This window comes from Chiloscyllium plagiosum, unplaced genomic scaffold (assembly GCF_037043375.1).
Source record: "Chiloscyllium plagiosum isolate Xiang-an unplaced genomic scaffold, Cpla_swu_hap1 HiC_scaffold_38, whole genome shotgun sequence".
In the NCBI taxonomy this organism is placed as follows: domain Eukaryota; kingdom Metazoa; phylum Chordata; class Chondrichthyes; order Orectolobiformes; family Hemiscylliidae; genus Chiloscyllium; species Chiloscyllium plagiosum.
The window spans coordinates 13,370,902-13,398,815 of NW_028270176.1; the positions used below are offsets into that span (position 1 = coordinate 13,370,902).

At 44.2% G+C, this 27,914-nt stretch overlaps 1 protein-coding gene across 1 annotated transcript in view; it reads left to right on the plus strand.

Moving 5' to 3' along the window:
• Positions 1–27,914, plus strand: part of LOC122544157 (tectonic-3-like) — an 85,499-nt gene that overhangs the window by 49,284 nt on the left and 8,301 nt on the right. Inside the window, exons 10-15 of the mRNA XM_087980992.1 lie at positions 2,444–2,521; positions 9,814–9,939; positions 15,916–16,006; positions 16,963–17,065; positions 22,747–22,903; positions 25,474–25,611. Coding sequence (XP_087837118.1) covers positions 2,444–2,521; positions 9,814–9,939; positions 15,916–16,006; positions 16,963–17,065; positions 22,747–22,903; positions 25,474–25,611 — 693 coding nt within the window. The remainder of the gene's footprint in view (positions 1–2,443; positions 2,522–9,813; positions 9,940–15,915; positions 16,007–16,962; positions 17,066–22,746; positions 22,904–25,473; positions 25,612–27,914) is intronic.

Genomic DNA, 27,914 nt, shown 5'->3' on the forward strand with positions numbered 1-27,914 from the left:
TTCGCTTCATCTTGAACTTTGGCTTTTTCTTTCTCTTTCTTTCTTCATGTCTGTCTCGTCATTTTCTTATAGACTTGCAAAGCTCAAATATTACCATCACTGACATGTTACAACAGTTTTATTGTTGATTTCAATTCTAATATGTATCTTTCTGTCCGATCTCTGTTACTTCTTCCTCTCTCCCTCACTTCCTCCTCGCTCTGTTACCTCCTCCTCGCTCTGTTACCTCCTCCTCGCTCTGTTACCTCCTCCTCGCTCTGTTACCTCCTCCTCGCTCTGTTACCTCCTCCTCGGTCTGTTACCTCCTCCTCGGTCTGTTACCTCCTCCTCGGTCTGTTACCTCCTCGGTCTGTTACCTCCTCCTCGCTCTGTTACCTCCTCCTCGCTCTGTTACCTCCTCCTCGCTCTGTTACCTCTTCTTCGCTCTGTTACGCTCTCTTATCTCCTCCTCGCTCTGTTTCATCTTCCTCTGTTTTTTTTTTGTTACGATACAGAGTAAATCCCTCTGCTAATTTAAACCAGATTCACGCAAAAGCTCCCCTCATGACGTAATCTATGAATTTTTGAGTGACAAAGAACTATTCCAAATATCACTATTTAAAGAAAAAATTAACAATTTTATTCTTTAAGTCCAAAAGACAACATTATACAACAACTATTTACAACTACTTTCCCCAAAAACGATCCTTTACCTCCCACTATACAATGCTGGTCTGATATAAAAAACCTCCAATTAATATTTCCAAAAAAAAATGACGTTTCAAAACCAACCAGCTGGGTCAATTCTCCTTGGTTGATTTTCCTTTGTAAATTTTCCTGGGTCATCTTTTCTTCGGTTTTCTGCTGCACAGATTCCTTATGGGCAGGTACCTTTCAGAGAGCTATTCTGCTAGCAGTCGGTTGATGCTTAGCTGCTCTTTGCTGTTCTCTGCTGTTCTTCCCAACTGTTCAAAATACCTGATTTTATATTACCCCAAAAACATTGGACCGTCTCGTTGATTTGATGCCATCAAAACATCAAGATACAATAAAAATTAAAATTTTAGTATCTTGTGGCATAATGTGTCAAATTCAAATTTGTTGTGTACCATGGCAACGCAGCTCCAGCTATTTGTTTCACAATAAATGTTCTATTTTTAAATTGTTCAGCACACTCTGTGCTTTCAGTCAGTCCTTGGTAGCTTTCACTCTCTCTTAAAGTTACAGTACACACCTACACCTTCGTAACATTTCCTCTTCTCTGTTTTCCCCCATATCTTCCATGTCTATCTGCGCCTCAGCTCTCTGCGCTGCCTCCTCCGTCTGAGTGCTCCCTTGCCATTCCCTGTAGCCCACAATCCATTCCCTGCAGCCCTTCCCCCTCTATGTGTGCATCCCTTACTCAGTCTGTTTCTCTTCATTCTCCGTTCTCCCTTTTTTTCTGTCTCTTGCTCTCTTGTTCCCTGTGTGTGTCCCTCTGTTTCTCTCTTGCTGTGTGTCCCTTCGTCTATGTGACTGTGTTACGCGACCTTTCCATCTCACTTGATCTGTCTGTTTCTGTCTTTCTGTATGTCACTCTGTGCCTGCCTGTATCTCTCATTCACTTCATATCTCCCTCAGTGTAGCCTTTGTACACCAGCTTCTGTCTCCCTTCCTGCCACTGTCTCTTATCTCACCTATTTTTCTTTTTTTTTATTTCTTTATCTCTTCCTGTGACTCATCTCTCCCTCTCACTTTCACTATTTCACTGTTTTTCTGATTGCTGTCTCTCTTTCACCCTTTCTTCCCTTCCCTTTCTCTTTTATCTTTCTTTCTGCTGTGCCCAGAAATGTACTTTTTTGTTGTTTCTAACCCTGTTCTGTGTCTGCAAGTCTTTTTCTAAATTGTCCATTCTTGGGATTCATTGGCAATCTCAACCTTGTTGCCATCCTTTTATGCATGTGGCAATTGGTGAACCAGATGAGCTTTTATGATAATTCAATTAGGATCGGACCATTGGGAATAAGGCAGGCACTTTTTCCAGAATAGATTAATGAATTGAATGTAAATTCCATCCCTGCGTGTGGATTACTGCTGCACTACTTTCATATTGCCAACCACTGTCCATGTTCAATGGGATTGAGTAGGCAGAGCTTTACTCGCGTTTAATTCAGTGCTCTTCCAATCTTAGGAATGTTCGCTTAGACATTGTAAAAACAGCTTAGCTTTAATCCTAAAGTTGTGTTATATGTCCTCTGGGATTGATTGATTGATGGGGGACAGTATAGAGTGATCTTTAAATGCGCTTAGAATGTTTGATGGGGATTTTGTGTGGATAGAGTTTCAGTCTGTATCTAACCTCAGTTATATTCTGTACTTGGTTCTTGCTTTGCTGAAACTTATGTCTGATCACTCATTAGTGCCTGGGGGTGTGAGTGAATACCAAAGTCAGTATTACACTCTCGATTCTTTTCTCGGTTTGCAGGTTCAAATTTCAGTTGGCAATGAAAGTGTGCTACCACCGTGGGTGTCGAACAACATGTGCAAGAATGTGGTGTCAGAGGTAAGAGTTAAGGCCCAAGAAGGGATTTGATAAATGCACAGTTCTCCGTGGTGTGACAACTCAGCAGGTCCCGTAGGGTATGCCACTGTGAGTAAGCAGAGAGAAAGGAAGCATGACTGAAGGAGTTCCGGTCAGCTGTTTGACTGCAAGGTGCAGCACAGCTGAGCCTGAACAGTCAGTCTGTGAGGAGGTGCACTCACCTTAGAGCACATTTACATTCATTTCGCATGATCTTTGCTTCAACTTTAGAATCTGGAAGACTGAACCTACTCTTCCTGGCCTATCAATTCACAGTGCCAATCCTGTGGTTGTGGTTCCACAGCAGCAGTCGATCCACATTTATGATCAAGGTACTGGGTTCACTCGTCCATGAAACAGCTTTATACTGTGAGCCTGCGCCACATTATTATTTGATTCCAGCTTTAAACGTTCTAGTTATTTGATTTTGGTCTATCTGAAGATTGGAATGTGCCAGCTTTTACAGTAAGATGCTAGTTGCTGGGTTCTGAGAGAGTGGTGACCATATATAGAGGATAGGAGCTGGAATAGGCCATTTGGCCTTTTCAGACTGCTCCACAATTCAATATGTTCACAGCTGATCATCCAACTCAATATTCTGTTTCGACTTAGCCTCAAGAACTTTCTATAACTATTTCCTGAAAGATATTCAATGTTTTGTCTTAAATCACTTTCTGTGGCACAGGTTCACCACTCTTTGAGTGAGGAAATTTCCTCTCATCGCAATCCTAAATGGAATACCATGTTTCCTTAGACTGTGACCCCTGGTTCTTAAATATCCAGTTGTCTGTGTTTACCTTATCTAGTTCTTTTGTAATTTTGTAGATTCTGAATAGATCCCTTCCTCATTCTTCAAAACACTGGCTCCAACCCATCGTTATACACAGTCCTGTTCCAGGAATCAGTCTGGTAAATCAATGCTCCATTCAATGCGTAACTGGAGCATCGTTCCTGCACTGAAAAAATCAAACTGCGCATAATACTCCATATGTGGTCTCAGCAAGGTCCCTATAAAATTGCAGCAAGACATTCCTCCTCCTCGACTTGAATTGTCTCACTATGAAGGCTAACATACAATTTGCCTTTTTCACCATCCATTTGATCTGTATGCTTACTTTCATCAACTGGTATATGTGGACACCTAGATCTTACTGCACCTTTCCCCTTTCCCAAGTTACCGCCATCGAACAATGACGATCTGCCTTCATTTTATTTGCTGCCATTATACATCATCTGCAATGCATTTGCCCACTCATTCAAGTGTGCAAATCAATGAACATCTCTGCATCCCCTTCCAAACTCACCCTCCCACTTAGCTTTGAATTATCTGCAAATGTGGAGATATTACGTTGCTTCCCTCATCTAGATGTTTGAGGACTCATCGACTGAGGTAGTATGAGCTGAGATTAGAAACAGGAAAGGAAAGGTCACCCTGTTGGGAGTTTTTTATAGGCCTCTGAATAGTTCCAGAGATGTAGAGGAAATGATAGCAAAGATAATTCTGGGTAGGAGCGAGAGCAACAGGGTGGTTGTTAAAAGGGACTTTAACTTTCCAAATATTGACTGGAAATACTATAGTTTGAGTACTTCAGATGGGTCAGCTTTTGTCCAACATGTACAGGATGGTTTCTTGACACAGTATGTGGACAAGCCAACAAGGGGCAAGGCCACATTGTATTTGGTACTGGGTAGTGAACCTGGCCAGATGTTAGATTTGGAGGTAGGTGAGCACTTTGGTGATAGCAACCACAATTTGGTTATGTTTCCTTTAGCGATGAAAAGGGACAGGGAAAGAGTTATTGCTGGGTGAAAGGCAATTATGATGTGATTAGGAAAGGTTCAGGATGCACAGGATGGGGAAGGAAACTGCAGAGGATGGGCACAATTGAAATGTGAAGCATACTCAAGGAACAACTACTGTGTGTCCTTGATAAGTATGTACTTGTCAGGCAGAGAGGAAGTGGTCGAGGGAAGGAGCCTTGGTTTACTAAAGAAGTTGAATCTCTTGTGAAGAGGGAGAAGAAGGCTTATGTTAGGATGAGCCGTGAAGTCTCAGTTAGGGTGCTTGAGAGTTACAGTTAGCCAGGAAGGACCTAAAAAGAGAGCTAAGAAGAGCCAGGAAGAGAAATGAGAAGTCGTTGCCAGGTAGGATCAAGGAAAACCCTAAAGCTTTCTATCCATATATCAGGAATAAAAGAATGACTGGAGTAAGTTTAGGGCTAATCAAGGTTAGTAGTGGGAAGTTGTACATGGAGCCCAAAGAATTAGGGGAAGTGCTAAATGAATATTTTTTGTCAGTATTGACACTGAAAACAGACAATGTTGTCAAGGGGAATATGACATATAGGCTACTAGACTAGATGAGATTGTGTTTTACAAAGAGGGGTTGTTAGCACTTCAGGAAAGTTTGAAAATAGATAAATCCCCTGGATGTGATTTATCCTACAATTCTTTGGGAGGCCAGGGAGGAGATTGCTGTGCCTTTAGCTTTGATCTTTATGTAGTCATTGTATGTACAGGAATAACGCCAGAAGACTGGAGGATAGCAAATGTCCCCTTGTTTAAGAAGAGGAGTAGAGACAACCCCGTTAATTATAGACCAGTAAGCCTTACTTCGGTTGTGGGTAAAGTGTTGGAATAGGTGAGAAGAGATAGAATTTATAATCATCTAGAAAGGAATAAACTGATTAGGGATAGTCAACGCGGTTTTGTGGGATAGGTCGTGCCTCACAAACCTTACCGGGTTCTTTGACCAAACAGGTGGATGAGTGTAAAATAGTTGATGTGGTGTATATGGATTTCAGTAAGGCATTTGATAAGGTTCCCCACGGTAGGCTTTTGCAGAGGCATGGCATTGAGGCTGATTTAGTGCTTTGGATCATAAATTGGCCATCTGAAAGAAGACAGAGGGTGGTGTTTGCTGGGAAATGTTTATCCTGGAGTTCAGTTATTATTGCAAGGATCTGTTTTGGGGCCACTGCTGTTTGTCATTTTTATAAATGACCTTGTTAAAGGCTTAGAAGGATGGGTTAGTAAATTTGTCGATGACACTAAGGTTGATGGAGTTGTGGATGATGCTGAAGGATGTTGCAGGTTACAGAGGAATATACATATGCTGCAGAGCTGGGCTGAGAGGTGGCAAATAGAGTTTAATGCAGAAAAGTATAAGCTGATTCACTTTGGAAGGAATAAAGTGTACTGGGCTAATGGTAAGATTCTTCGTTGTGTAGGTGAGCAGAGAGATCTTGGTGTCCATGGGCATGAATCCCTGAAAGTTGCCATCCAGGTTGATAGGGTTGTTAAGAAGGTTGAAAAATATGATGCTGGAAAAACACAGGCCAGGCAGCATCCGAAGACCAGGAGAATCGACGTTTCAAGCTGTTCTTCAGGATTGAGGCTGGTGTGCCAGGCGGGCTGAGAGAAAAGGTGGGGGGGGGGGGGGAGATTTGGGGGAGGGGTGTTGGGAATACGATAGGTGGAAGGAGGTGAGGGTGAGGGTGATAGGTCGGAGAGGGGGTGGGGACGGAGAGGTCAGGAAGAAGATTGCAGGTCAAGAGGGCAGTGCTGAATCCGGAGGTTGGGACTGAGAAAAGATGGGGCGAGGGGAAATGAGGAAGCTGGAGAAATCTACTTTCATCCTGTGTGGTTGGAGGGATCCTAGGCGGAAGATGAGGCGCTCTTCCTCCAGGCGTCGTGTGGTCAGGGTCTGGCGATGGAGGAGGCCAAGGACCTGCATGTCCTTGGCGGAGTGGGAGGGGGATTTAAAGTGTTCAGCCACAGGACGGTTGGGTTGGTTGTTGCGGGTGTCCCAGAGGTGTTCCCTGAAACGTTCGGCAAGTACGCGGCCTGTCTCCCCAATGTAGAGGAGACCACGTCGGGTGCAACGGATACAGTAAATGATGTGTGTGGAGGTGCAGGTGAATTTGCGACAGATATGGAAGGATCCATTGGGGCCTTGAAGGGAGAAAGTGAGGTCTGCAGATGCTGGAGATCAAAGTTGAAACTTTATTGCTGGAACAGCACAGCAGGTCAGGCAGCATCCAGGGAACAGGAGATTCGACGTTTCGGGCACAGGCCCTTCTTCAGGAAAGAAGGGCCTGTGCCCGAAACGTCGAATCTCCTGTTCCCTGGATGCTGCCTGACCTGCTGTGCTGTTCCAGCAATAAAGTTTCAGCCTTGAAGGGAGGTGAGGGGGGAGGTGTGGGCGTAAGTTTTGCACTTCTTGCGGTTGCAGGGGAAGGTGCCGGGAGTGGAGGTTGGGTTGGTAGAGGGTGTGGACCTGACGGAGTCGCGGAGGGAGTGGTCTCTCCGGAACGCTGATAGGGGTGGGGAGGGGAATATATCTCTGGTGGTGGGGTCTGTTTGGAGGTGGCGGAAATGACAGAGGATGATACGATGTATCTGGGGGTTGGTGGGGTGGAAGGTGAGGACCAGTGGGGTTCTGTCCTGGTGGCGATTGAAGGGGTGGGATTCAAGGGCTGAGGTGCGGGAAGTGGAGGAGATGCGGTGGAGAGCATCGTCGACCACGTCGGAGGGGAAATTGTGGTCTTTGAAGAAGGAGGCCATTTGGGTTGTTCGGCCGTGGAATTGGTCCTCCTGGGAGCAGATGCGGCGGAGTCGAAGGAATTGGGAATGTGGGATGGCGTTTTTACAGGGGGCAGGGTGGGAGGAGGCGTAATCTAGGTTGCTGTGGGAGTCGGTCGGTTTGTAGTATGCCCGAAACGTCGATTCTTCTGCTCCTCGGATGTTGCCTGGTCTGCTGTGTTTTTCCAGCATCACATTTTTCAACTCTGGTCTCCAGCATTTGTAGTCCTCACTTTCTCCTTGTTAAGAAGGTTTCCAGTGTGTTAGCTTTTATTGGTAGAGGGATTAAGTTTCAGAACCACGAGTCATGATGCAGCTGTACAAAACTTTGGTGCGACCACACATGGAGTATTGCGTACAGTTTTGGTCACTGCATTATATGAAGCATGTGGAGGTATTGGAAAGGGTTCAAAGGAGATTTACCAGGATATTGCCTGGTATGGAGGGAAGGTCGTATGAAGAAAGGCTGAGGGACTTGAGGCTGTTCTTGTGAGAAAGATGTTTGAGAGGTAACTTAATTGAGACATATAAGATGATCAGAGGGTGGATAGTGACAGCCTTTTTCCTCGGAAAGTGATGGCTAGTACGAGGGGACGTAGCTTTAAATTGAGAGGTGAGAGATATAGGACAGATGTCGGAGGTAGTTTCTTTGCTCAGCGTATTCGGTGTGTGGAACACACTGCCTGCAACAGGAGTATACTCCCAAGTTTAAGGGCATTTAAATGTTCATTGGATAAACATATAGATGAAAATGAAATAGCGTTGGATAGATGGGCTTCGGATTGGTTCCGCAGGTCAGCGCAACATCAAGGGCCGAAGGGTCTGTACTGTGCTGTAATGTTCTATGTTGTTATATTCTAATATTCTATAATCTGTCTAAATCTTTATTCACAATAATGTGTATGGAACTTTGCGAAGTTGGTGATGCAAAACAGTACATCTGCCATTCTCACCTGTGGGAAATGGCAAATTTTAAATAGAATTAATAAATTCTCCAGCAATTTGCTCTTTTGCCAGCACATGTCTTAATGATTTGTTTGCATTGATGTCCAGTTCTAAAGGCTCTGAAGCTCTCCTTTCTACACATCTGATTCGATTACATTTGCTGCTTTTTCTTCCAAACTAAACAGTCCATTTGTAGCTTTCTTCTGTTTACTCCTTCTCAAATGTAGTCCTCATTCCCAATTGCCTTTGCAAAACATAGAGCTTGTGTGCTACATTCTTGAGTAATCTGCTACATTCTGTACCAAACCCTCACTACTCTATCCTGATTCACAGTAAGTGTGGCTGATCTATCGTTGCTCTGCTAGCTGAAAGCACTGTGAAGTGTGTATTTAAATCCCACCATGGAGTTGTGCATTCTTGTTGCTGCAACCTGTCTCAATTCTATAAGTCTTTGTCATCTTTAATAGTTAACCCTCTGTCACATTCCTTCAGCCCTTGTCCCTGTCTATCTCCTTAACCTCTCCCAGCTGCTAGTTGTTAAACATGGTTCCAAATCTTCTCCTTGTGTCATCCTTCTCTGTCTCAATCCTCCTTCTGTCCTATAATTGCTATCTTCAAGAATCATCCCCATTTTCAATTACCTCCACAAGCTGATTGATTCCACCACAACACAAAAGCCATATCTTGCAGATACTGCTGGAGGGCTGAAACAAAAACAGTGCCAGATAAACTGTGCTGGCCTGGCAGCTTGTTAACTGAGGATGTCAACTTTGTTTCAAACTCCACACACCCATTGAGTTTCTCATTTACTGCAATCTCTCTAACCCCTTTGTTAACTTCAGATCCCATCCCTGTTTCCTGTGTGACCTTGTTCCTGCCTGTTCCTGTAAATTCTGGTTCAGTTCTAGTCACCTCATTATAGGAAGGATGTAGAAGCTTTGAAGAGGGTGCAGAGGAGATTTACCAGGATGCTGTCTGGACTGGAGGGCAGGGTCTTATGAAGAAAGGTTGAGGAAGCTAGGGGTTTTCTCATTGGAGTGAAGAAGGATAAGAGGTGACCTGATAGAGATGTACAGGATGATGAGAGGCATGGATAGCCAGAGACGTTTTCCCAGGATGGAAATGGCTATCATGAGGAGGCATAATTTTAAGGTAATCGGAGGAAGGTTTAGCAGAGATGTCAGAGGTAGGTTCTTTACATAGAGAGTGGTGGGTGCGTGGAATGCGCTGCCAGCGGTCAGATACATTAGGGACATTTAAGTGACTCTTGGATAGGCACATGGATGACAGCAAAATTAGGGTATGTAGGTTAGTTTGATCTTAGAGTAGGATAAAAGATTGGGAAAACATCGAGGGCCAAAAGACTTGTACTGTGCTCTACTGTTCTAAGTTCCAAATTCAAGCTCTGCAGCCATTTGAGGTCTTTGCAGCTCTCCATCAGCTCTGGCCCCTGGTTGATAATTGATTTCCCTCATCTTGGTGTTGGTGGCAACCCTTTCTCTGCCTGGATATGTAAAGTGCTCCAACTCTCTTTCCTCCTTGAATATATTCCTTAGTGCTTCCTTTTGGATCGTATTTTCCATCCCCTGTCTCTAATTGTCACTTTCTGTCTCTCCATGTCAATTGTTCCTCAATATGATTCCTGTGAAATTTTGGGGATATTTACTACACAAAATATGCTTTAGAAATGTGAATTGTTGTTATTATATTGCATTCTACTGACTGAAAACTACTGTTTCTATCAGGTGACCTATCACATCATGCATGATGGAAATGAAGGGATCGTTGGTGCCAAAGCAGCCTTTCGCTTCACTAATGTCTCCTTCTCTGTCTCCAAGATCCAGCAGAGATTTAATGTTTTCTTCCTAAGGGTAGGTATAAGTTCTGGATTCTTCCAAGGTTAAACTGAAAAGCAACAAGGATAAATTTAACCTGACCAATCACCACTCTATGGGTTGATTTTCTATTATCAGTAAAGTGATAAAAAGGTGTCATCAACAGCTCTATGATGCAGCATTTTCTTATGAAGAAACTGCTCCATAATATTCAGGTTGAGGTCCACTCAGGCAAGTCAGCTCTTGGGACTCATTACAGCCTTAGTTCAAGCATGTACAGAAGAGCTAAATTCTAGAGGTAAGGTGAGAATGATCACTTTTGACATCAAGACCACATTTTACTGAGTGGCATAAAGGAGACCGAGTAAACCTAAAGTCAGTGGGAGTCAGCAAGAAAACTCTTTGCTCACTGAGGTCTCACCTAACATAAAGGAAGATGGTTATGTTTCTTGGACAGTCATCTCAACAGGAGCCCCTCGGGATCATGTCCTCGGCGGAGCCAACTTAGAATCAAAGAATTGTCAGAGTGTTTCATCAGTGACCTTTCGACAATCAGAAAGTCAATAAGGTTGTAAGTGGGGATGTTTGTTGATGATTGCGCAATGTTCAGCACCACTCAAGGCTCAATTGCTGAAGCAGTATCTGCACAAATACAGCAAAAACCTGGAAAATATCGAGATTTGTGTTGACAAGTTGAAGAAGGCAGGTCACTACCATCATCTCAAGGGCAACTAGGGGTTGGCAGTAAATGCTAGTCTGGCCAGCAACTTTCACGTTCCATGAATGAAGAAAAAAAAACATTGTTACACTACACTGTACAGGAACTTTATACTGCAGTTTACTGTCTACTTGTCTCCTATTTTATTGGGGGAGACTGCACAGGGGTCTCCTTTTCCAGAAGAAATAGTCTGCATGGGTCTCCTTTTATAGTTCAGTGATAGAGAGTTTATATGAGTTTCCTGTTACAGTACAGTGCAGTTTTCTGTTAACAGCCCATACTGGTCTCCTCTTAATTACGATAATTTTTCTGGGTGGCAGGCTGTTAACTATTTGCTTGTGTAAGTGTAGTGCTAGGTCCAGAACTGTTCATAATAAATGATTTGGATGTGGGGACCAATATGTCTGATCACACCAAACTGGGGACACTTGTAAGGAGGATGCAACAAAGGGCAGCACGATGGCTCAGTGGTTAGCACTGCGGCCTCACAGTACCAGGGGACCCGGGTTCAATTCCAACCTCAGGCGACTGTCAGTGTAGAGTTTGCACATTATCCCCGTGTCTGCATGGGTTTCCTCTGGGTGCCTCGGTTTCCTCCACAGTCCAAAGATGTGCAGGTTAGGTGAATTGGCCATGCTAAATTGTTTGTTGTGTTCAGGGATGTGTAAGTTGGGGTGCATTAGTCGGGTTAAATGTAGGTGAATGGGTCTGGATGGGTTACTCTTCGGAGGGTCAGTGTGATCTTGTTGGGCTGAAGGGCCTGTTTCCACACTGTAGAGATTCTATGATTCTCTGAAAGGACTTGGACCAGCCAATTGAATGCAATAGAATACATCAGATGGAATATGATGTCAGGTAAGTGTGAAGATATTTCAGTTGAAAAATACAGAAAGGCGGAGTATTTCTTACATGATGAGAGACTGTAAAGTGCAGATGTCCAAAGGGATTGAGATGGCCTTGACCATCGCTCACTATAAATTGGTGTGCAGGTGTTGCAAGGGAAGTAATATGTTGGCCTTCATATCAAAGGGATTTGAGTACAGAAGCAAAACTGTATTCCAGCAGCTTTATAGCGCCTTCGGCTGGAATATTTTCTCTTGTTTGAGATGGTCATTACTTAGCACCTGTGTGGTACAAATGTTACTTTCTATTTAACAGGCTGAGCATAGGTATTTTCCAGGTCTTGCCAAACCTGCTTCAGTACCTGAGGAGTCGTAAATGGTGCTACATCTACAATCGTTAACTAACGTCCCCACTTCTTTTACCCCATTGGGCTGGGATCCACCATACTGTCGATGGGGTTATATGTGGAGCTTGCACATTCAGTGTGTAAGATTATGAGGGGCATGGGCAGGGTGAATAAAAATCAGCTGTTTCCCTTAATTGAAAGGTTAGTAACAAGGAGATATAATTTTAAAGTGAAAGGCAGGAGGTTTAAAGGGGATTTGAGGAAAAACATTTTCACCCAGAGGATGGTGGAGTTCTGGAATGCACTGTTTGGGAGGATAGTTGAGGTGGGAAAGCTCGCAACATTTTACAAGTACTTGGATGAACATTCGATGCGTCATTACATTCAAAGCTGTGGACTTAGTGTGGGAAAATGGGATTTGATTTCCACAAGGACTGTGTAGTGGTCACCTCTTAATAAACTCTCTGGATGGCAGGCTGTTATGATTGGGATAGTGTAAGAGTAATGCTAGGTCCAATACTCTGTACTGTAATGGAGGAGTACATCTGCTCCAAGTAGATTACTGAGGACAAGGTCAAAATAGATTCTTAGCTGTTGTTATTTTCCTCAACACAGAATTAGTCTGGGAACTATGCTATTTAGGAATCAGCCAACTCAGTTATGGTGTTACCGATGCTCTCTTTGTGATGGATCATAGAATCATATAGTATTGAAGAGGGACATGGCAGATCAAGTCTCTATCACCCAAAATATACCATGATCTACAGTCATCCGACCTTCCCACACTAGATCGATAGCTTTGAATATGATTACACATCAAGTGCTCATCCAAGTACTTTTTAAGATATTGTGAGGGATTCCACCTCAACTACTCTTCCAGGTAGAGCATTTCACCCTCTGGGTGAAAACAGTTTTCGTCAAATCCCGTCTAAACCACTTACCTTTCACTTTTCAGGTCTCCCCATTCCTAACTATACCACTATGAGGAGAGGTTGAGTAGATTAAGCGTGCAGCTCTGGTGAGACAGGATTTACCCAGGAACAATGATAGTGCTGTCTGGGACAGTATGGTGTGTTTCTGTGTATGACTATGACAGACCAGTCTGTTGGGCAGCTCTCTTAATATTGGCATCAGCTGTCAGATATCAGCAAAGAGCGCTTTGCAGGATCAAAAGGACTGTGTTGCCGTCTAGGCTTTTTTTTCTGTTTGGACTTAAAAGTGGTTTAATATGACTGATTCACTTGTTAGGTTAAATATGGTTACGAATGTTGAACCACATTTCTTTGGGTCTGGAGTCACATGTAAGAATGGCAGACTTCTTTGCCTTAAAGACATTGTGAATAAGGTGTTTTTTGTTATTGACAGTGGTTGCTTGGGCACTAGGTTCCTGGTTCAGTGACATTGCCACTATGCCATTGCCTCTCTAACTGAACGGGAAGGATGTGCAAGGTAATGAGCAGAAGCAGAAAATGGCTGTATGTAGGTAGAAGTACATTGTATTTTCCACAGTGCAACAGTAGAAGTTGGCATTAGCTTTTGATCACAGTGGACCAGAATTCACGGTTACAGTGAGAGACAATGTGCATGGGTCCTGTGCTTTATTACAGAAGAACTAGGAGTGGGAGTAGCCATCTGGCCCTTTAAGCCCACTCCGCCATTCAACATGATCATAGCTGATCTTTCCATGGCCTCAGCTCCACTTACCTGCCCTCTCTCCATAACCCTTAATTCCTTTACTGTTCAAAAAAGTATCTATCTTAGCTTTAAAAGCATTTAATCAGGAAGCTTCAACTACTCCACTTGGCAGGGAATTCCACATATTCACAACCCTCTGGGTGAAGAAGTTCCTTCTCAATTCAGTCCTAAATCTGCTCCCCCTAATTTTGAAGCTATGCCCTCTTATTCTAGGTTCACCTGCCAGTGGAAACATCCTCTCTACCTCTACCTTACCTATTTCCTTCATTATTTATATGTTTCCATAAGATACCCCTCATTCTTCTAAATTCCAGCGAGTATAATTCCAGTCTATTCAATCTTTCCTTGTAAGCCAACATTCTCAACTCCTGAATTAACCTAGTGAACTCCTTCCCCCCACCCCCTGCCATGCCAGTATATCGTTTCTCAAGTAAGGAGGCCAAAACTGCAGGCAGTACTCCAGGTGTGGCGTCACCAGCATCCTATCCAGCTGCAACATAACCTCCCTGTTTTTAAACTGAATGCCTTTAGCAATGAAGGACAAAATTCCATTTGCCTATTTAATTACCTGTTGTACCTGCAGACCAAACATCTGTGATTCTTGCACAAGGGCACCCAGGTCCCTCTGCACAGCAGCATATGATAGTCCTTTTTACTGTTATTCCTACCAAAATGGATGACTTCATATGCCAGACCGTTGCCACACAAATAACAAAGAACATTACAGCACAGGATCAGGCCATTCAGCCCTCCAAGCCTGTGCCGATCCATATCCTCTATCTAAATCTGCAGCCTATTTTCTAAGGATCTGTATCCCTTTGCTCCCTGCCTATTCATGTATCTGTCTAGATACATCTTAAATGAAGCTATTGTTCCTGCCCCGACTACCTCCATTGGCAGTGTATTCCAGGCACCCATCACATATATCTCCTGTAAACGTTTTCCCTCTCACTTTGAACTCGTGAACCATAGGAATTGAGTCCTCCACTCTGGGAAAAAGTTTTTTGCTATCCACCCTGTCTACAACTCTCATGATTTTGTAGGCCTCAATCAGGTCTCCCCTCAACCTCCTTCTTTCCAATGAAAATAATCTTTATCTACTCAACCTCTCCTCATAGCTAGCACCTTCCATACCAGGCAACATCCTGGTGAACCTCCTCTGCACCTTCTCCAAAGCATTCACATCCTTTTGGTAATGTGGTGACCAGAACTGTACGCAGTATTCCAAATGAACCAAGGTCTTATACAACTGTAACATGACCTGCCAACTCTTGTACTCAATTTCCCCGATGAAGAAAAGCATGCCGTATACCTTCTTGACCACTCCACTGACCTGCATTGCCACCTTCAGGGAACAATGGATCTGACCACCCAGATCTCTCTGTGCATCAATTTTCCCCAGGACATTTCTATTTAATGCATAGTTCGCTCTGGAATTGCATCTTCCAAAATGCAGTACTTCGCTTTTGTCCGGATTGAACTGCATCTGCCGTTTCTCTGCCCAACTCTCCAATTTATCTGTATTCTGCTGTATTGTCTGACAGTCCCCTTCACTATCTGCTACTCCACCAACCTTAGTGTCATCTGCAAACTTGCTAATGAGGCAACTGACACCTTCCTCCAAATCATTTCTGTATATCACAAACAACAGTGGTCCCAGCATGGATCCTTGTGGGACCACTGGTCACAGGTCTCTATTTTGAGAAGCTCCCTTCCACTACTACTCTGTCTCCTGTTGCTCAACCAGTTCTCTATCTATCTAACTAGAACAGCCTGGACCCCATGCGACTTCACCATTTTCATCAGCCTACCATGGAGAACCTTACTTAAATGCCTTACTAAAGTCCATGTGTACGACATCCAGATCTCCTCCCTCATCAATCAACTTTGTCATCTCTTCAAAGAATTCTATTAGGTTTGTAAGACATTACCTTCCCTGCACAAAACCATGCTGCTGATCACTGATAAGCCCATTTTCCTAACCTTTAGTATCTTCTCCAGTAGCTTCCCTACCACTGACGTCAGGCTCCAGGGTGGTGAATCTGTAAAATTCACGACTCCTTAGTGTTGGGGATACTGAGACATTGAGTAAATTTAATGAGTAGATAGACAAATTATTAATAAGTTACGAGTTGAAGGGCTATGGAGAGCAAGTAGGGAAGTGGAGTTGAGGCCAAGATTAGGTCAACCATGATCATATCAAAAGATGGAGGAAACTTGAGCTGAATTGCCCACTCCTACTCCGAGTTCTTATGTCCTTATGTATATTACAGTGCTGGTTATAGTACAGATAACTCTTGTTGCAGTGCAGCATTTGTGGGTTTGATTTAATCCTGAGTGAGATTTGGCAGACTTTGTCAGATGTGATTTATCAAAGGACTGAACTGTCATGTTTCTCATTTGTGATTAGATGACGGAAAGTATACCAGCAAAGAGACGGAGTGGGAATCCTGGATACCTGAAAGGAAAACCCATCCTGGCCTTCAATGGTGAAGAAGCTGCATATCCTTTTCCAATATGTGGACTCAGGATCGAAAAATGTCAGAGCAAAGATTCCTGAAATGGACAATGCGGCACCATTAGGCACTAGACATTTGTCTGGGTCAGTGCTCACTGTATCCCCTCAGAACTGGACACAACAGTGGTCAGTCCTTTCTCTATCTATCCAGAGCTGGACCCTTGGCTGACTCAATTCTCACTATATTCCCCCCCAACAGATCTGGCAGTAGGATGGTCAGTCTTCTCTGTTTCCTTCCAGAGTTGGATTGTGTCAATTTTCACTTTATCCCCCTAGAGATTGGACACTGTACTGGTCAGTTCATAGTGTATCCTGCTGCTCAGTGGACACTGGACTGAGTCAGTTCTCATTATCCTGTGGGGAGAGAGAGTGGGCTGAATCAGTTCTAACAGTATTGCTTGGGGACTGGGTACTAGACTGGATTCGTTCTCTCCGTATCCCTGCATGTAGATAGTTTGTTGGTTCACTGTATCCACTCGAATCTAGACTCTGGGTCTGATTGCACTGCATGCTCCTGGGGAGTAGACACTGGGCTGGTCACTTCTCACTGTATCCTGCTGAGGATGGGTAACTGGGCTAGGGGAGTTGTCTTTGTATCTGGATAATGGGTCAGATTAGATTTCACTATAATCCCTCGGGACTAGAAACTAGACTGGCTCGGTTCTCACAACATTCTTTGAGGAATGGTTCCAGAGCTGTGTCTGTGTTCATTGTACCCTGTAGTCTGAAAGTGGGACAGGGTAGAGGCTGCATTTCTGAACTACTGAGTCATGTCACCACGCTTGCTTCTGCACACAGAACTGAAAATGTGTTGCTGGAAAAGCACAGCAGGTCAGGCAGCATCCAAGGAACAGGAGAATCAACGTTTCGGGCATAAGCCCTTGTCAATGAGGAGTGCGATAACTGAACATTTGTTGAGATCCTTGACTAGTTATTGCACAAGCCTAACAATCCTGAAGAGTAGCAGTGACGGGTCCTGTTCTCAGTTTTTTCGGTCCGACATACTATTTCAGCACAACATGAGAGCTGACTGTTTGCACAGGTGAGATTTTAGAAATCAGTTTCCAATCCTCCTTCCTAAATTAAACCTTGTCTTATTCTTTTTGCACTCTGCAACCCAATATCCCACTTCCTTTTCCATTTCAAAGGCCATCAATGATTCCTTCCTTTTTATGTGTCAACAGTGACCAGAAACTGAACTGCAAAAGCCATTATGGTTAGAGTCAGGCTTACAATGGCAGCTCAAAGGTGTTGAATTCTGCAGTGAATACTCCCTATAGCTTATCCAGCAACTACAAGGCACAAGTGAAGAGTGAGAGGCTTGCCTATTTGCAGCCCCACTAACATTCAAGAAGCTCCACACCATTCAGGAAGAAGCATCACCGCCTTATGTCAGTGATGCACAATGGCGGCAGTGTGTAATACTATCCACACAATGTACAAGAGCAGCTCATTAAGGCTTCTTTGAATGTATCTCCCAAGGTCACAAGCTCCACCGCTTGGAACAACAAGGGAATCACCACTGACATGCAAATTCTGTACATGTCACACAGCAACCTGACTTTGAGCTGGATCACTATGACTTGATCAGAATCCTGGATTTCTCTGGCCTAACAGCCCTGTGGTTGTTCCTTCTCATGAACTGCTGTAGTTCACCATGAATTTCTCTAGGGCTAATCAGGATTGGTAATAATTTCTGGTCCATCCATCGAAACTGATCTGCAACGAACGAATTGAAAATTCTCTTTAACTATGTTACAAATCACACAACACCAGATTATAATCCAACAGGTTTAATTGGAAGCACTAGCCTTTGGAGCGCTGCTCCTTCATCAGGTGGTTGAAGGAGCGAGGCTCCGAAAGCTAGTGCTTCCAATTAAACCTGTTGGACTATAACCTGTGTTGTGTGATTTGTAACTTTGTACACTCCAGTCCAACAGCAGCATCTCCAAATCATGGCTCTTTAACTATGGTGTAGTTAAATCCATACTTAAATTCATCCAACTATTTTTTTGATAAGATTCGTAACCAACAGCATTTATGGCAGATATACTCCGCAGTAACCCTTGAACTCTCTTTAAACTCCCACATCTGAAAAGAAGCACATATCACTCTACTAAAGGCCCTTTTTACTCCTTCACAATCTACAGACCCAGAAAATTCTTATTCGCTACACTGCCCCAGGTTAAATTAATAGTTATGGCTTATATTTTAAGTTTAATCAAGAGATATATCTCCAAAAACATTGGCCACACCTAAAACAAATTACACTTATCTGATTCTGTGCTGTGAACTTCGCCCAACAGTTCCTCCAAGATCAGTTGTGAATTACATTGTTTGTTAATTTTCACAGACGCACTCCGATGTCCAGCGATTCATGAATTCAAACAGCAAAGGCAGTGTCATTTTCTTTCTCTCTCTCTCTCCTGTACTGACCTCACCATGTGCTTCCTTTGTCTGGTCTTCTCAGACTGGAGGCCTGTGACCAGTGGAGTGCCACAAGGATCGGTGCTGGGTCCTCTACTTTTTGTCATTGACATAAATGATTTGGATCCGAGCATAAGAGATACAGTTAGTAAGTTTGCAGATGACACCACAATTGGAGATGTAGTGGACAGCGCAGAGGGTTACCACGGATTACAACAGGATCTTGACCAGATGGGCCAATGGGCAGAGAAGTGGCAGATGGAGTTTAATTCAGATAAATGCGAGGTGCTGCATTTTGGGAAAGCAAATCTAAGCAGGACTTGTACATTTAATGGTAAGGCACTAGGGAGTGTTGCTGAACAAAGAGACTTTGGAGTGCAGGTTCAAAGCTCCTTGAAAGTGGAGTCACGGGTAGATAGGATAGTGAAGAAGGTGTTTGGTATGCTTTCTTTAATTGGTCAGAGTATTGAGTACAGGGGTTGGGAGGTCATGTTGCGGCTGTACAGGACATTGGTTAGGCCGCTGTTGGAATATTACGTGCAATTCTTGTCTCCTTCCTATCGGAAAGATGTTGTGAAACTTGAAAGGGTTCAGAAAAGATTTACAAGGATGTAGCCAGGGTTGGAGGATCTGAGCTACAGGGAGAGGCTGAACAGGCTGGGGCTGTTTTCCCTGGAGTGTCGGAGGCTGAGGGGTGACCTTATAGAGGTTTACAAAATTACAAGGGGCATGGATAGGGTAAATAGACAAAGTCTTTTCCCTGGGGTCGGTGAGTCCAGAACTAGAGGGCATAGGTTTAGGATGAGAGGGGAAAGATATAAAAGAGATCTAAGGGGCAAGTGTTTCACACAGAGGGTGGTACGTGTATGGAATGAACTGCCAGAGGAAGTGGTGGAGGCTGGTACAATTACAATATTTAAAAGGCATTTGGATGAGGATATGAATAGGAAGGGTTTGGAGGGATATGGGCCGGGTGCTGGCAGGTGGGACTAGATTGGGTTGGGATATCTGGTTATCATGGACAGGTTGGACTGAAGGGTCAGTTTCCATGCTGTACATCTCTATGACTCTATAACTAGGTTACCCACCTACCTCAGTATCAAAACAACTCTGAAAAGAGGCATACCTTATAAAATATCTGACAGAAAGTAAACCATAGAATCCATCCTTGTCCTTTCCAATTTGTCAGGAGTCTTTGTTATGGTTGACTCCACCATCCTCCTCCAAAGCTGTTGTCTGTCTGAGTCGGACGGCACTCGTCTGGTTCTGTACTTATCTAATTGTCACCAGAAAATCTTCAGTGACTTCCAATCCTTATCCTGCCCCATTAATGCTGGTGTCCTTCAAATATACCTTGGCTCCCTTGTATTTCTCATCTATGCATTGTCTTCTGCAACCGACATCCAAAAGTATGTTGACGTCAACACAGCTGACCATCACCACCACCGCCACCATTTGTTCTGACCCACAAATGTCTGAATTGTCAGACCGTGTGTCCAAAGTGCAATGCTAGAGGAGTAGAATATCCTCCAGAGTAGTATTGTGAAGGCCTTTGGGAAGTTATGTTCCTAAATCTGAACTCATTGTGTGCCTTCTTGCCACAAACTATTTCACTGCCATTAAAACAGTCCTTTCCCTGTCAACTGTCTAATGCAAACACAGCCTTTTCACAAACTTGGAAGGGAGACAAGCATCATTGGACTTGTAAATCACATGTCCATGGACTGGCTTCCCCTATCATCTACTGAAGCCTTCATCTATGCTGTTTTTAAATTTGGATTGGCACAGAATCTCTACCGTATCTCCTGAATTACTCCCAGAAACTTCTGCATTGCTGTGCCACTGTCTTTCCTGCAAGGCTGTTCTCCCAGTCAATTCTACTCCGCTCCTGAATTCACTGCAACCTCTCTTCTGGGAACTTGAAAGAAGCTCTGCTTTTCTGTCTGTGATTTCTGTTTAAGTTGTGCATCTTATTTGCCTTTGGTGCTAACTGGTTCTCTCCATAAAGTGTCAATCCCAACTGATTCACTAGTCATCCTTTGAAGATAGGAATTCCCTATCTGGCCTCCCTCTACTCTTAGTATACAGTCTTCAGAATGCTATTTAAAGCCACCACTTTGAACAAGCGTCTGGTCACACCTCTGTAGTTGCCTTTGTTCAGCTGTAATACCATTTACCTGTGTATCTATCTTCTCCCTGTCAATTTGCAATGTAAATTGAATCCTATTGTGGTTACTCCTCCTCCGGGTTCCTTCACCTTAAGCTCCCTCATCGAGTCTGCCTCATTGCATAACACTAAGTCCAGTATTGCCTGTTCCCCAGTGGGCTCCACCACAAGCTCGCTCCAAAAAGTCATCTTGTAGACAACCCACAAATTTATTTTCTTGCAGTCCATTATGAACTTGGTTTTCCCAGTCCACCTGCATATTGAAATCCCCCATGATCACAGTAACTTTGCCTTGCCTACACATCTTTCCTATCTCCTGTTGTATCTTGTGCCCCAGCTCCTGACTACCATTTGGAGGCCTGTGCATAACTCCAGCTATGGTTTTTTAACCTATGCACTTCCTCAATTCTGCCCACACAGATTTTACCCAATCTGACCCTACTTCGTTTCTTACTATTGATTTAATTCTGCCATACCTTGCATTTTATTTTAGCGTTTAATACACTGTGACTTCTGTTCTAGAAATGCTAACTCTGAAGAAGCTCTGCTTTTCTGTCTGTGATTTCTGTTGAAGTCGTATTTGGCGCTTATTGGTTCCCTCCATAAAGTGTCAATCCAAACTGATACACTAGTCATCCTTTGGAGAAAGGAATTCCCTGTCTGGCCTCCCTCTACTCTTACTGTACAGTTTTCAGCAAGCTGTTTAAAGCCACTACTTTGAACAAGCATTTGGTCACCTCACCCAATATCTTCTCATGCACCAAGAGTGGCAGGTTGTGTCTTTTTTTCAACAATCAAAACACAGTTCCCACGAAGCTATCTTAAAATTCCAGATTATATTGAATTCAGATTTCACCACCTGCCATGTCAGAATTTGAAACTATGTCGCCAAGCTTTGGGTTCTGGATCACCATGTAGAAAGTGAGGACTGCAGATGCAGGAGATCAGAGGTGAGAGTGTGGTGCTGGAAAAGCATAGTTGATCAGGCAGCATCCGAGGAGCAGGAGAATCGACATTTCAGGCAGAAACCCTCCATCAGGAATAAGGCTTGTGGGCCGGGGGAGCTGAGAGATAAATGGGAGGGGGGGTGGGGCTGGGGGGGGAAGGTAGCTGAGAATTCAATAGGTAGTTGAGGGTGATAGGTCAGGGAGGAGAGTGGAGTAGATAGATGGGAAAGACGATGCTCAGGTCAAGAGGGCGGTGCCGAGTTGGAAGCTTGGACTGGGATCACCACTCCAATGTTACATTCCAGCTCCTGCTCCCAGCAGTGATAATGACTATGGACTCATAGTTGAGAGGGCCATGCACAGGGGCAGAGTTTCAAACCTCACCATCACAGCTTGCCCTTTAAATTAAATTCTTCATACCTAGATCTAAAAGCTAGTGTCATTAATAGTAGCCATAAAATATCACTGACTGCTGTTAAGGCAAAAACGGAAATCTGCTTAATTTCGTATCCTTCAGGGAATGAATCGCTGTCCTTACTTAGGGCCTGGGGTGACATGTAATCCAGACTGTGAAATGGCCAAGCAATCCATTCAGCTTATGGGCAGTTAGGAATGTGCGACAAATGCTGGCCTTCTCGGCTGCATCCTTTTGAAAGAATAAAATAAACTGAAGGAGGCTACATTGTCTCTTGAACTTATTTCATTGTTCAGTTAGACCATGACTGACCCATATCATAAATCCGTCTCGCCACGTGGGATCTTTAACCCTTTACATGCCCTGACGCAACAATAAAATCAGTCTCAATATCTGAAATGTTTAACTGTACATCAGCTGCAGTAGATTGCTTTAGGTGGATGGTTATACTTTTGACAACCCTTTTCTGATGATATCACCCCAGTTACCTGACTAACCTAACCCGACTGCAATTGAAGCCTTTGTTCTGAAGTCCTGTATTTAAGGAAATACTCTCGTCCCACACCAACGTGGTTGACTCTTTACTCAGTCCGTGAAGTGACCCAAGGATACACTTAGTTTTTCAACTCAAGAAGGCAACCTGCCATCAGGGTTTTGGGGCCACTGGATCTGGGCAAAAGCTGCTTGCCTTTGCCAATGAAGCCCATGTCTTTGGAAGGCACAAGTAGCAACAACTATTGACAAGCTTTCTCGGTTTCAATTTTCAGTTTTGAGTCTGGAAGTACGTGTAGTGATCGCCAGACGGACATCAACTCGCGGCTCCTCGGGAATGATCCGCCCGACTCGCTCGGCATTCTGGGCAATGCCAGCGGTAGAAATCCGGAAAGTCTGACCAAGATCATCAGCCCAGTGCCCGAGGCTTTGGTAATCCAAACATCCCTCACCTCCCTGACCAGATATCTGACTGTCACAAAGGCTGGGTCTTGGAGGGAGAAGGTTTGGATCGTTTCTGGGTCAGATTGCAGCGGGCTGAGTAGTAGTGGTGGTGAAAGGTGGGGTTACAAGGATCGTACCACTCCAAGCATGGTGGGTGGGGTTCATTGCTGGAGGGGCAGGAAAGTGGAAATGTATGGGTGGGTTCACTGTTGGAGAGGAAGGAAAGAAAACATAAGGGTCAGGCTATTCCAAGACCAAGGTCCAGGTAACATAGGAATTAGGAGCGGTATCATGCAATTCATCCCTTCAAGCCCGCTCTGCCATTTAACATGGTCATTGCTGATGTTATCCTCGTCTCAGCTCCACTTTCTTGCCTGCGCCCCATAGCCCTTTGTACCCCTTTTCATCAGATAACTTTTTTTTCACCTCCACTGCACTCTAGATCAGCAAGTTCCACAGATTCCCAACCCTCTGACAGTACTAGTTTCTCCTCATCTTAGTTTTGAACCTACCTCCTCTTAACTGTGACCTCATGTCTGAGACGATCCCACAAGGGGGATCATCTGTTCAACATCCACTTTATCAATCCTCTTTAGCATTTTATATTCCTCAATCAGATATCCTCTTCATTCTTTTGAACCTGAGTCAGTACAAGCCTAAGCTATTCAACCGTTCCTCATACGACAGCCCTTTCATCCCTGGAATCAATCTGGTAAACCTACTGTGAATTGCTTCCAGGGCTACCAAATCCTCCCTCAAGTAAGGAGACCAAAACTGAACATACTACTCCCAATATGGCCTCACCAACACCTGATATAATTGTAACAACACTTCTTCAGTTTTATAATCCAGTCCTTTTGCAATAAATGTCAGGATTCTGTTTGCCTTTCTTATTATGTGATTAGATTAGATTCCCTACAGTGTGGAAACAGGCCCTTCGGCCCAACCAGTCCACAACGACCCTCCGAAGAGCAGCCCACCCAGAACCATTTCCCTCCAAATGATGCACCTAACAGTATGGGCAATTTAGCATGGCCAATTCACCTGGATTGTGGGTGGAAACCGGAGTACCCGGAGGAAACCAACGCAGACACTGGGAGAACGTGCAAACTCCACAAGGACAGTCACCCAAGGCTGGAATCGAACCTGGGAGCCTGGTGCTGTGAGGCAGCAGTGCTAACCACTGAGCCATCATGTCGCCTCATGCTGCACCCACATACCCACTTTCTGTGATTCAGGCAGAAGGAAGCCCAAATCCCTCTGAACTGCATTTTGAGTCTGCTTCCTACCTGAATAATAATTTGCCCTTTTATTTTCCCAGCTAAAATGGATAGCAAAAGTTTTGGAGTGTTGAATTCCTAAAGCTGGGAGAAGAAAGGGTCATCTCATCTCAGGGAGGCAGGAAGATGTGTGAGATCACTCCCTATGACCTGGGGAAAATGATTTGGAATTGTTCTGGATCGATGAGAAGGAAGAGATGTCAGCTTGTTCATGTGGAGAAGTCTTCTGCCGTTGAAACATTCATGGACAGAGGAGTGATGAGGCATTGCATGATTCTTAGAAGAGTAATAATTGATTGGGCTATTGGCTGGAGAGGGGAATCATAGTTTGTCTGTTCCTAGAGTGAGGCATGATAATGGATTAGATCATTTCTGGGAAGAAACTTAGATTGGGCCATTCCCAGAGGGAGAGAGGGGGAAAGGTGGATTGACCCATTCCTGTGAGTGTAGAAGTAATGTTTTGGACCATTTCCCAGAGGGATAATGATGGTTTGGGTCATTCTTTGGATGGAAAGCGATAGCTTGGGCCATTCCCAGAGAGAAGCATAATAATTAGACTATTTTCTGACCAGAGGGTCATGTTGGATTGGATTGGGCCACTCTTGGAGAGAGGGGTAATGGTAAGTTTGACAATGGAGATGATGAATTGGACTACGCCTGGGAAAGAGGTGTTGATGGATTAGGCCACTTAGAGGGAAAGGTAATGATGTCTGGATCATTCTTGGAGGGTGATAATGAGTCGGGCCATTCTTGGAGAGAGAGGTAAAAATACATTGGCCATTAAGAGAGGGGTAATAGGTTGGATCATTTGGACTGTGGTGATGATGACTTGGACCATTCCTGGGGAACTGGAAGAAGGATTAAGATGATTTACAGAGATGTGGGAGTGGAAGTTTTCTCCTGTCAAGCAAGGAAAAAAATAAGGATGCAAATAATTAAGAGCAAATAGCATGGGGTTGAAAGAGAAATCCTAAATAATGGGATGTCTCCCTTTAAAGCAGTTCTCTGGCAATATCGTTTTCCCTCTAAAGAGATTTTTGAACGTGTAAGCTTTCTTGTAATGACGCTCTTGACAACGAGATTTTCTCTGTCCCTCTGTGGGGTGGGATCTGAGGAATGAATGGCCTAGTTGCAGCTACTGTATTTAAAGGGGCAGCTGAGAACAAGGTTCACGCCAAGCCTTGTGATCTAATCTTGAAAATCAGCCCCCATTCCACTCCCCCTTGTTTTTAGTTCAATGTTGCTGAAGTACTTAATCCGCCATTTTTTCCTTTGCAGAATGTGAACTGTCAGTCCAGTTGCACCCTGGCTACTGCTTTAGAGATTCAGATTCTGTGGGCAAAAGTGGGCCCTCTCGCCAATCCCCAGGCAGCAGTGTTAGGTGCCCGTTTCCACTACCAGAAGCAAGATGTACAGGTTAGTTCAGAAGCAAACAAGGAACTGACGTTATATCTTTAGAAATCATTTGATTACGTCCTCATCTGGGGGAATCATACTCTCACAAAGGTAACAACAACTTGGAGAGGACACAGAGAAGATTTACCAGCACTTTCTTTACATTGTTCTGTACAACTTGGGAGATGCTGATTTTGCCAGTATTTATTACTGCTCTGTGAAGATGGTGATGAGCTGTCTTGAATCTCTGCAGCCCTTGTCATCTCGGATACCCATAACACTGTCCAGGATATTGATCCAGTGACAGTGAAGGAATGATGATAAATGTTTGATCACTGGAACACAATGGTCACTATCAGAGACCCATTCAGCACCCACTCTCTGGGAGTCGGTTGATCATAGCTCCCTTCCAGCAAAACTGGAGCTTGATGTACACGGGCATAAGACTGGGCAAAATTCATGGAGACCCTAGGCTCCCCAAGCATCAGGAGTTCCCCGTTTGAAACCTCAGCTCCCAGCCACACACCAGCCTGACTTGGAAACGTTTCGCCATTCCTTGAATGTCACTGAGTCAAAGTCCCAGCCCTCCTCCTGAACATCAATGTGGGTTTAGCTACAGCAAACTGATTGCAGTGATTTAGGAAGGCAGTACACCGCCACTATCTTAAGGGCAACTTGGGATCAACAATAAATGATGGTCCAGCCAGATGCCCACATCCCACGAATGAATAAGAAAAATATAAAAGCACCATGTTTGGCACTGATTAGATTAAATTAGATTCCCTACAGTATGGAAACAGGCACTTCGGCCCAATAAGTCCACGCTGACCCTCCGAAGAGTAACCCACACAGACCCATTCCCCCGCTCTATATGTACCTCTGACTAATGCACCTAACACTATGGGCAATTTATCAAGGCCAATTCATCTGACCTGCACATCTTTGGATTGTGGGAGGAAACCGGAGCACCCGGAGGAATCCCACGCAGACATGGGGAGAACGTGCAAACTCCGCACAGACAGTTCCTTGAGGCAGGAATTGAACCCAGGTCCCTGATTCTGTGAGGCAGTAGTGCTCACCACTGAGCTACCGTGCCGCCCCAAAGTAAGTTAATTAGCTCTTCATCTCACAGATTTTCATATAATCATACTATCCCTACTGTGTGGAAAGAGGCCATTTGGCCCGTAGAGTCCAGACCATCCCTTCAAAGGCCACTCCACCCTATCCCCATAATTACCATGGTTAACCCGTGTAGCTTGCGCATCCCCAGACACTATGGACAATTTCCCACGGCCAATCCACCTAACCTGCACATCTTTAGACTGTGGAAGGAAACCAGTGCACCCAGAGGAAACCCACACAGACACTGGAAGAATATGCAAACTCCACACAGGCTGGAATCGAACCCGGGTCCCTGGCACAGTGAGGCAGCAATGCTAATCACTGAGCCACCATGCCATCCTGATATGGTTATAGCTATTATCGAACAGCTGATATACTTCTACATCAATCCGCTTTTCAACTTCACTCAGCCTAGGGAACTTTTATTGGGTACAGTACAGAGGGAACTTTACGCTCCATCCATCCCCATGTTGGACCTTCCCTGCAAATATTTGATGGGAATAATGTAGGAAAAGCTTTATCATACGCTGGACATACTCAGGGAATGTTTAATGGGGACAGTGTCAACAGAGCTTTCTTTTCAGTTTTCAAAGAGAACTCTGTATGTGAACCCGTGCTGTCTCTGTCTTCAGTGTTTGATGGGGGCAGTGTTGAGAAAGCTTTAATTTCAGTTTAAAATAGTAGAGGGAGCTTTTCTTGATATCTAATTAAATATAGTGCTGTACCTATCCTGGGAGTGTTTGATGGGGACAGTATATAGAGAACATTACTTCCAGTTTAAAAAAAAGTTTTATGTTCAGTTTAGAAGAAGAGAGGAAGGTTTACTCTCTAACCCCATGCTCCCTGTCCTTGGAGCATTTGCTAGAGACAGTGCAGAGAGAGCTTTATTTTCAATTTACTTTTATCTTAAAAGAATAGAGGTAGCCACATGCTGTCCTTCCAAAGCGAATGTTTGATGGGGACGGTGTTGAGGAAGGGTTAATTTCAGTTTAATAGAGCAGAGGAATCTTTCATCTGTATCTGACCTCATGCTGTCTCTTTCCTTGGACTACCTAATGGGTACAATGTCTTCTTCATAGCTTTCTTCTTTGCCTAACCCCATGCTGCACCTGCCCTGGGAGTGTTTAATGGAGACAGTGTCGAAGGAGCATTATCCTGTATCTAACACTATGCTGTGGATGTCCTGCGAGTGTTTGATAAGG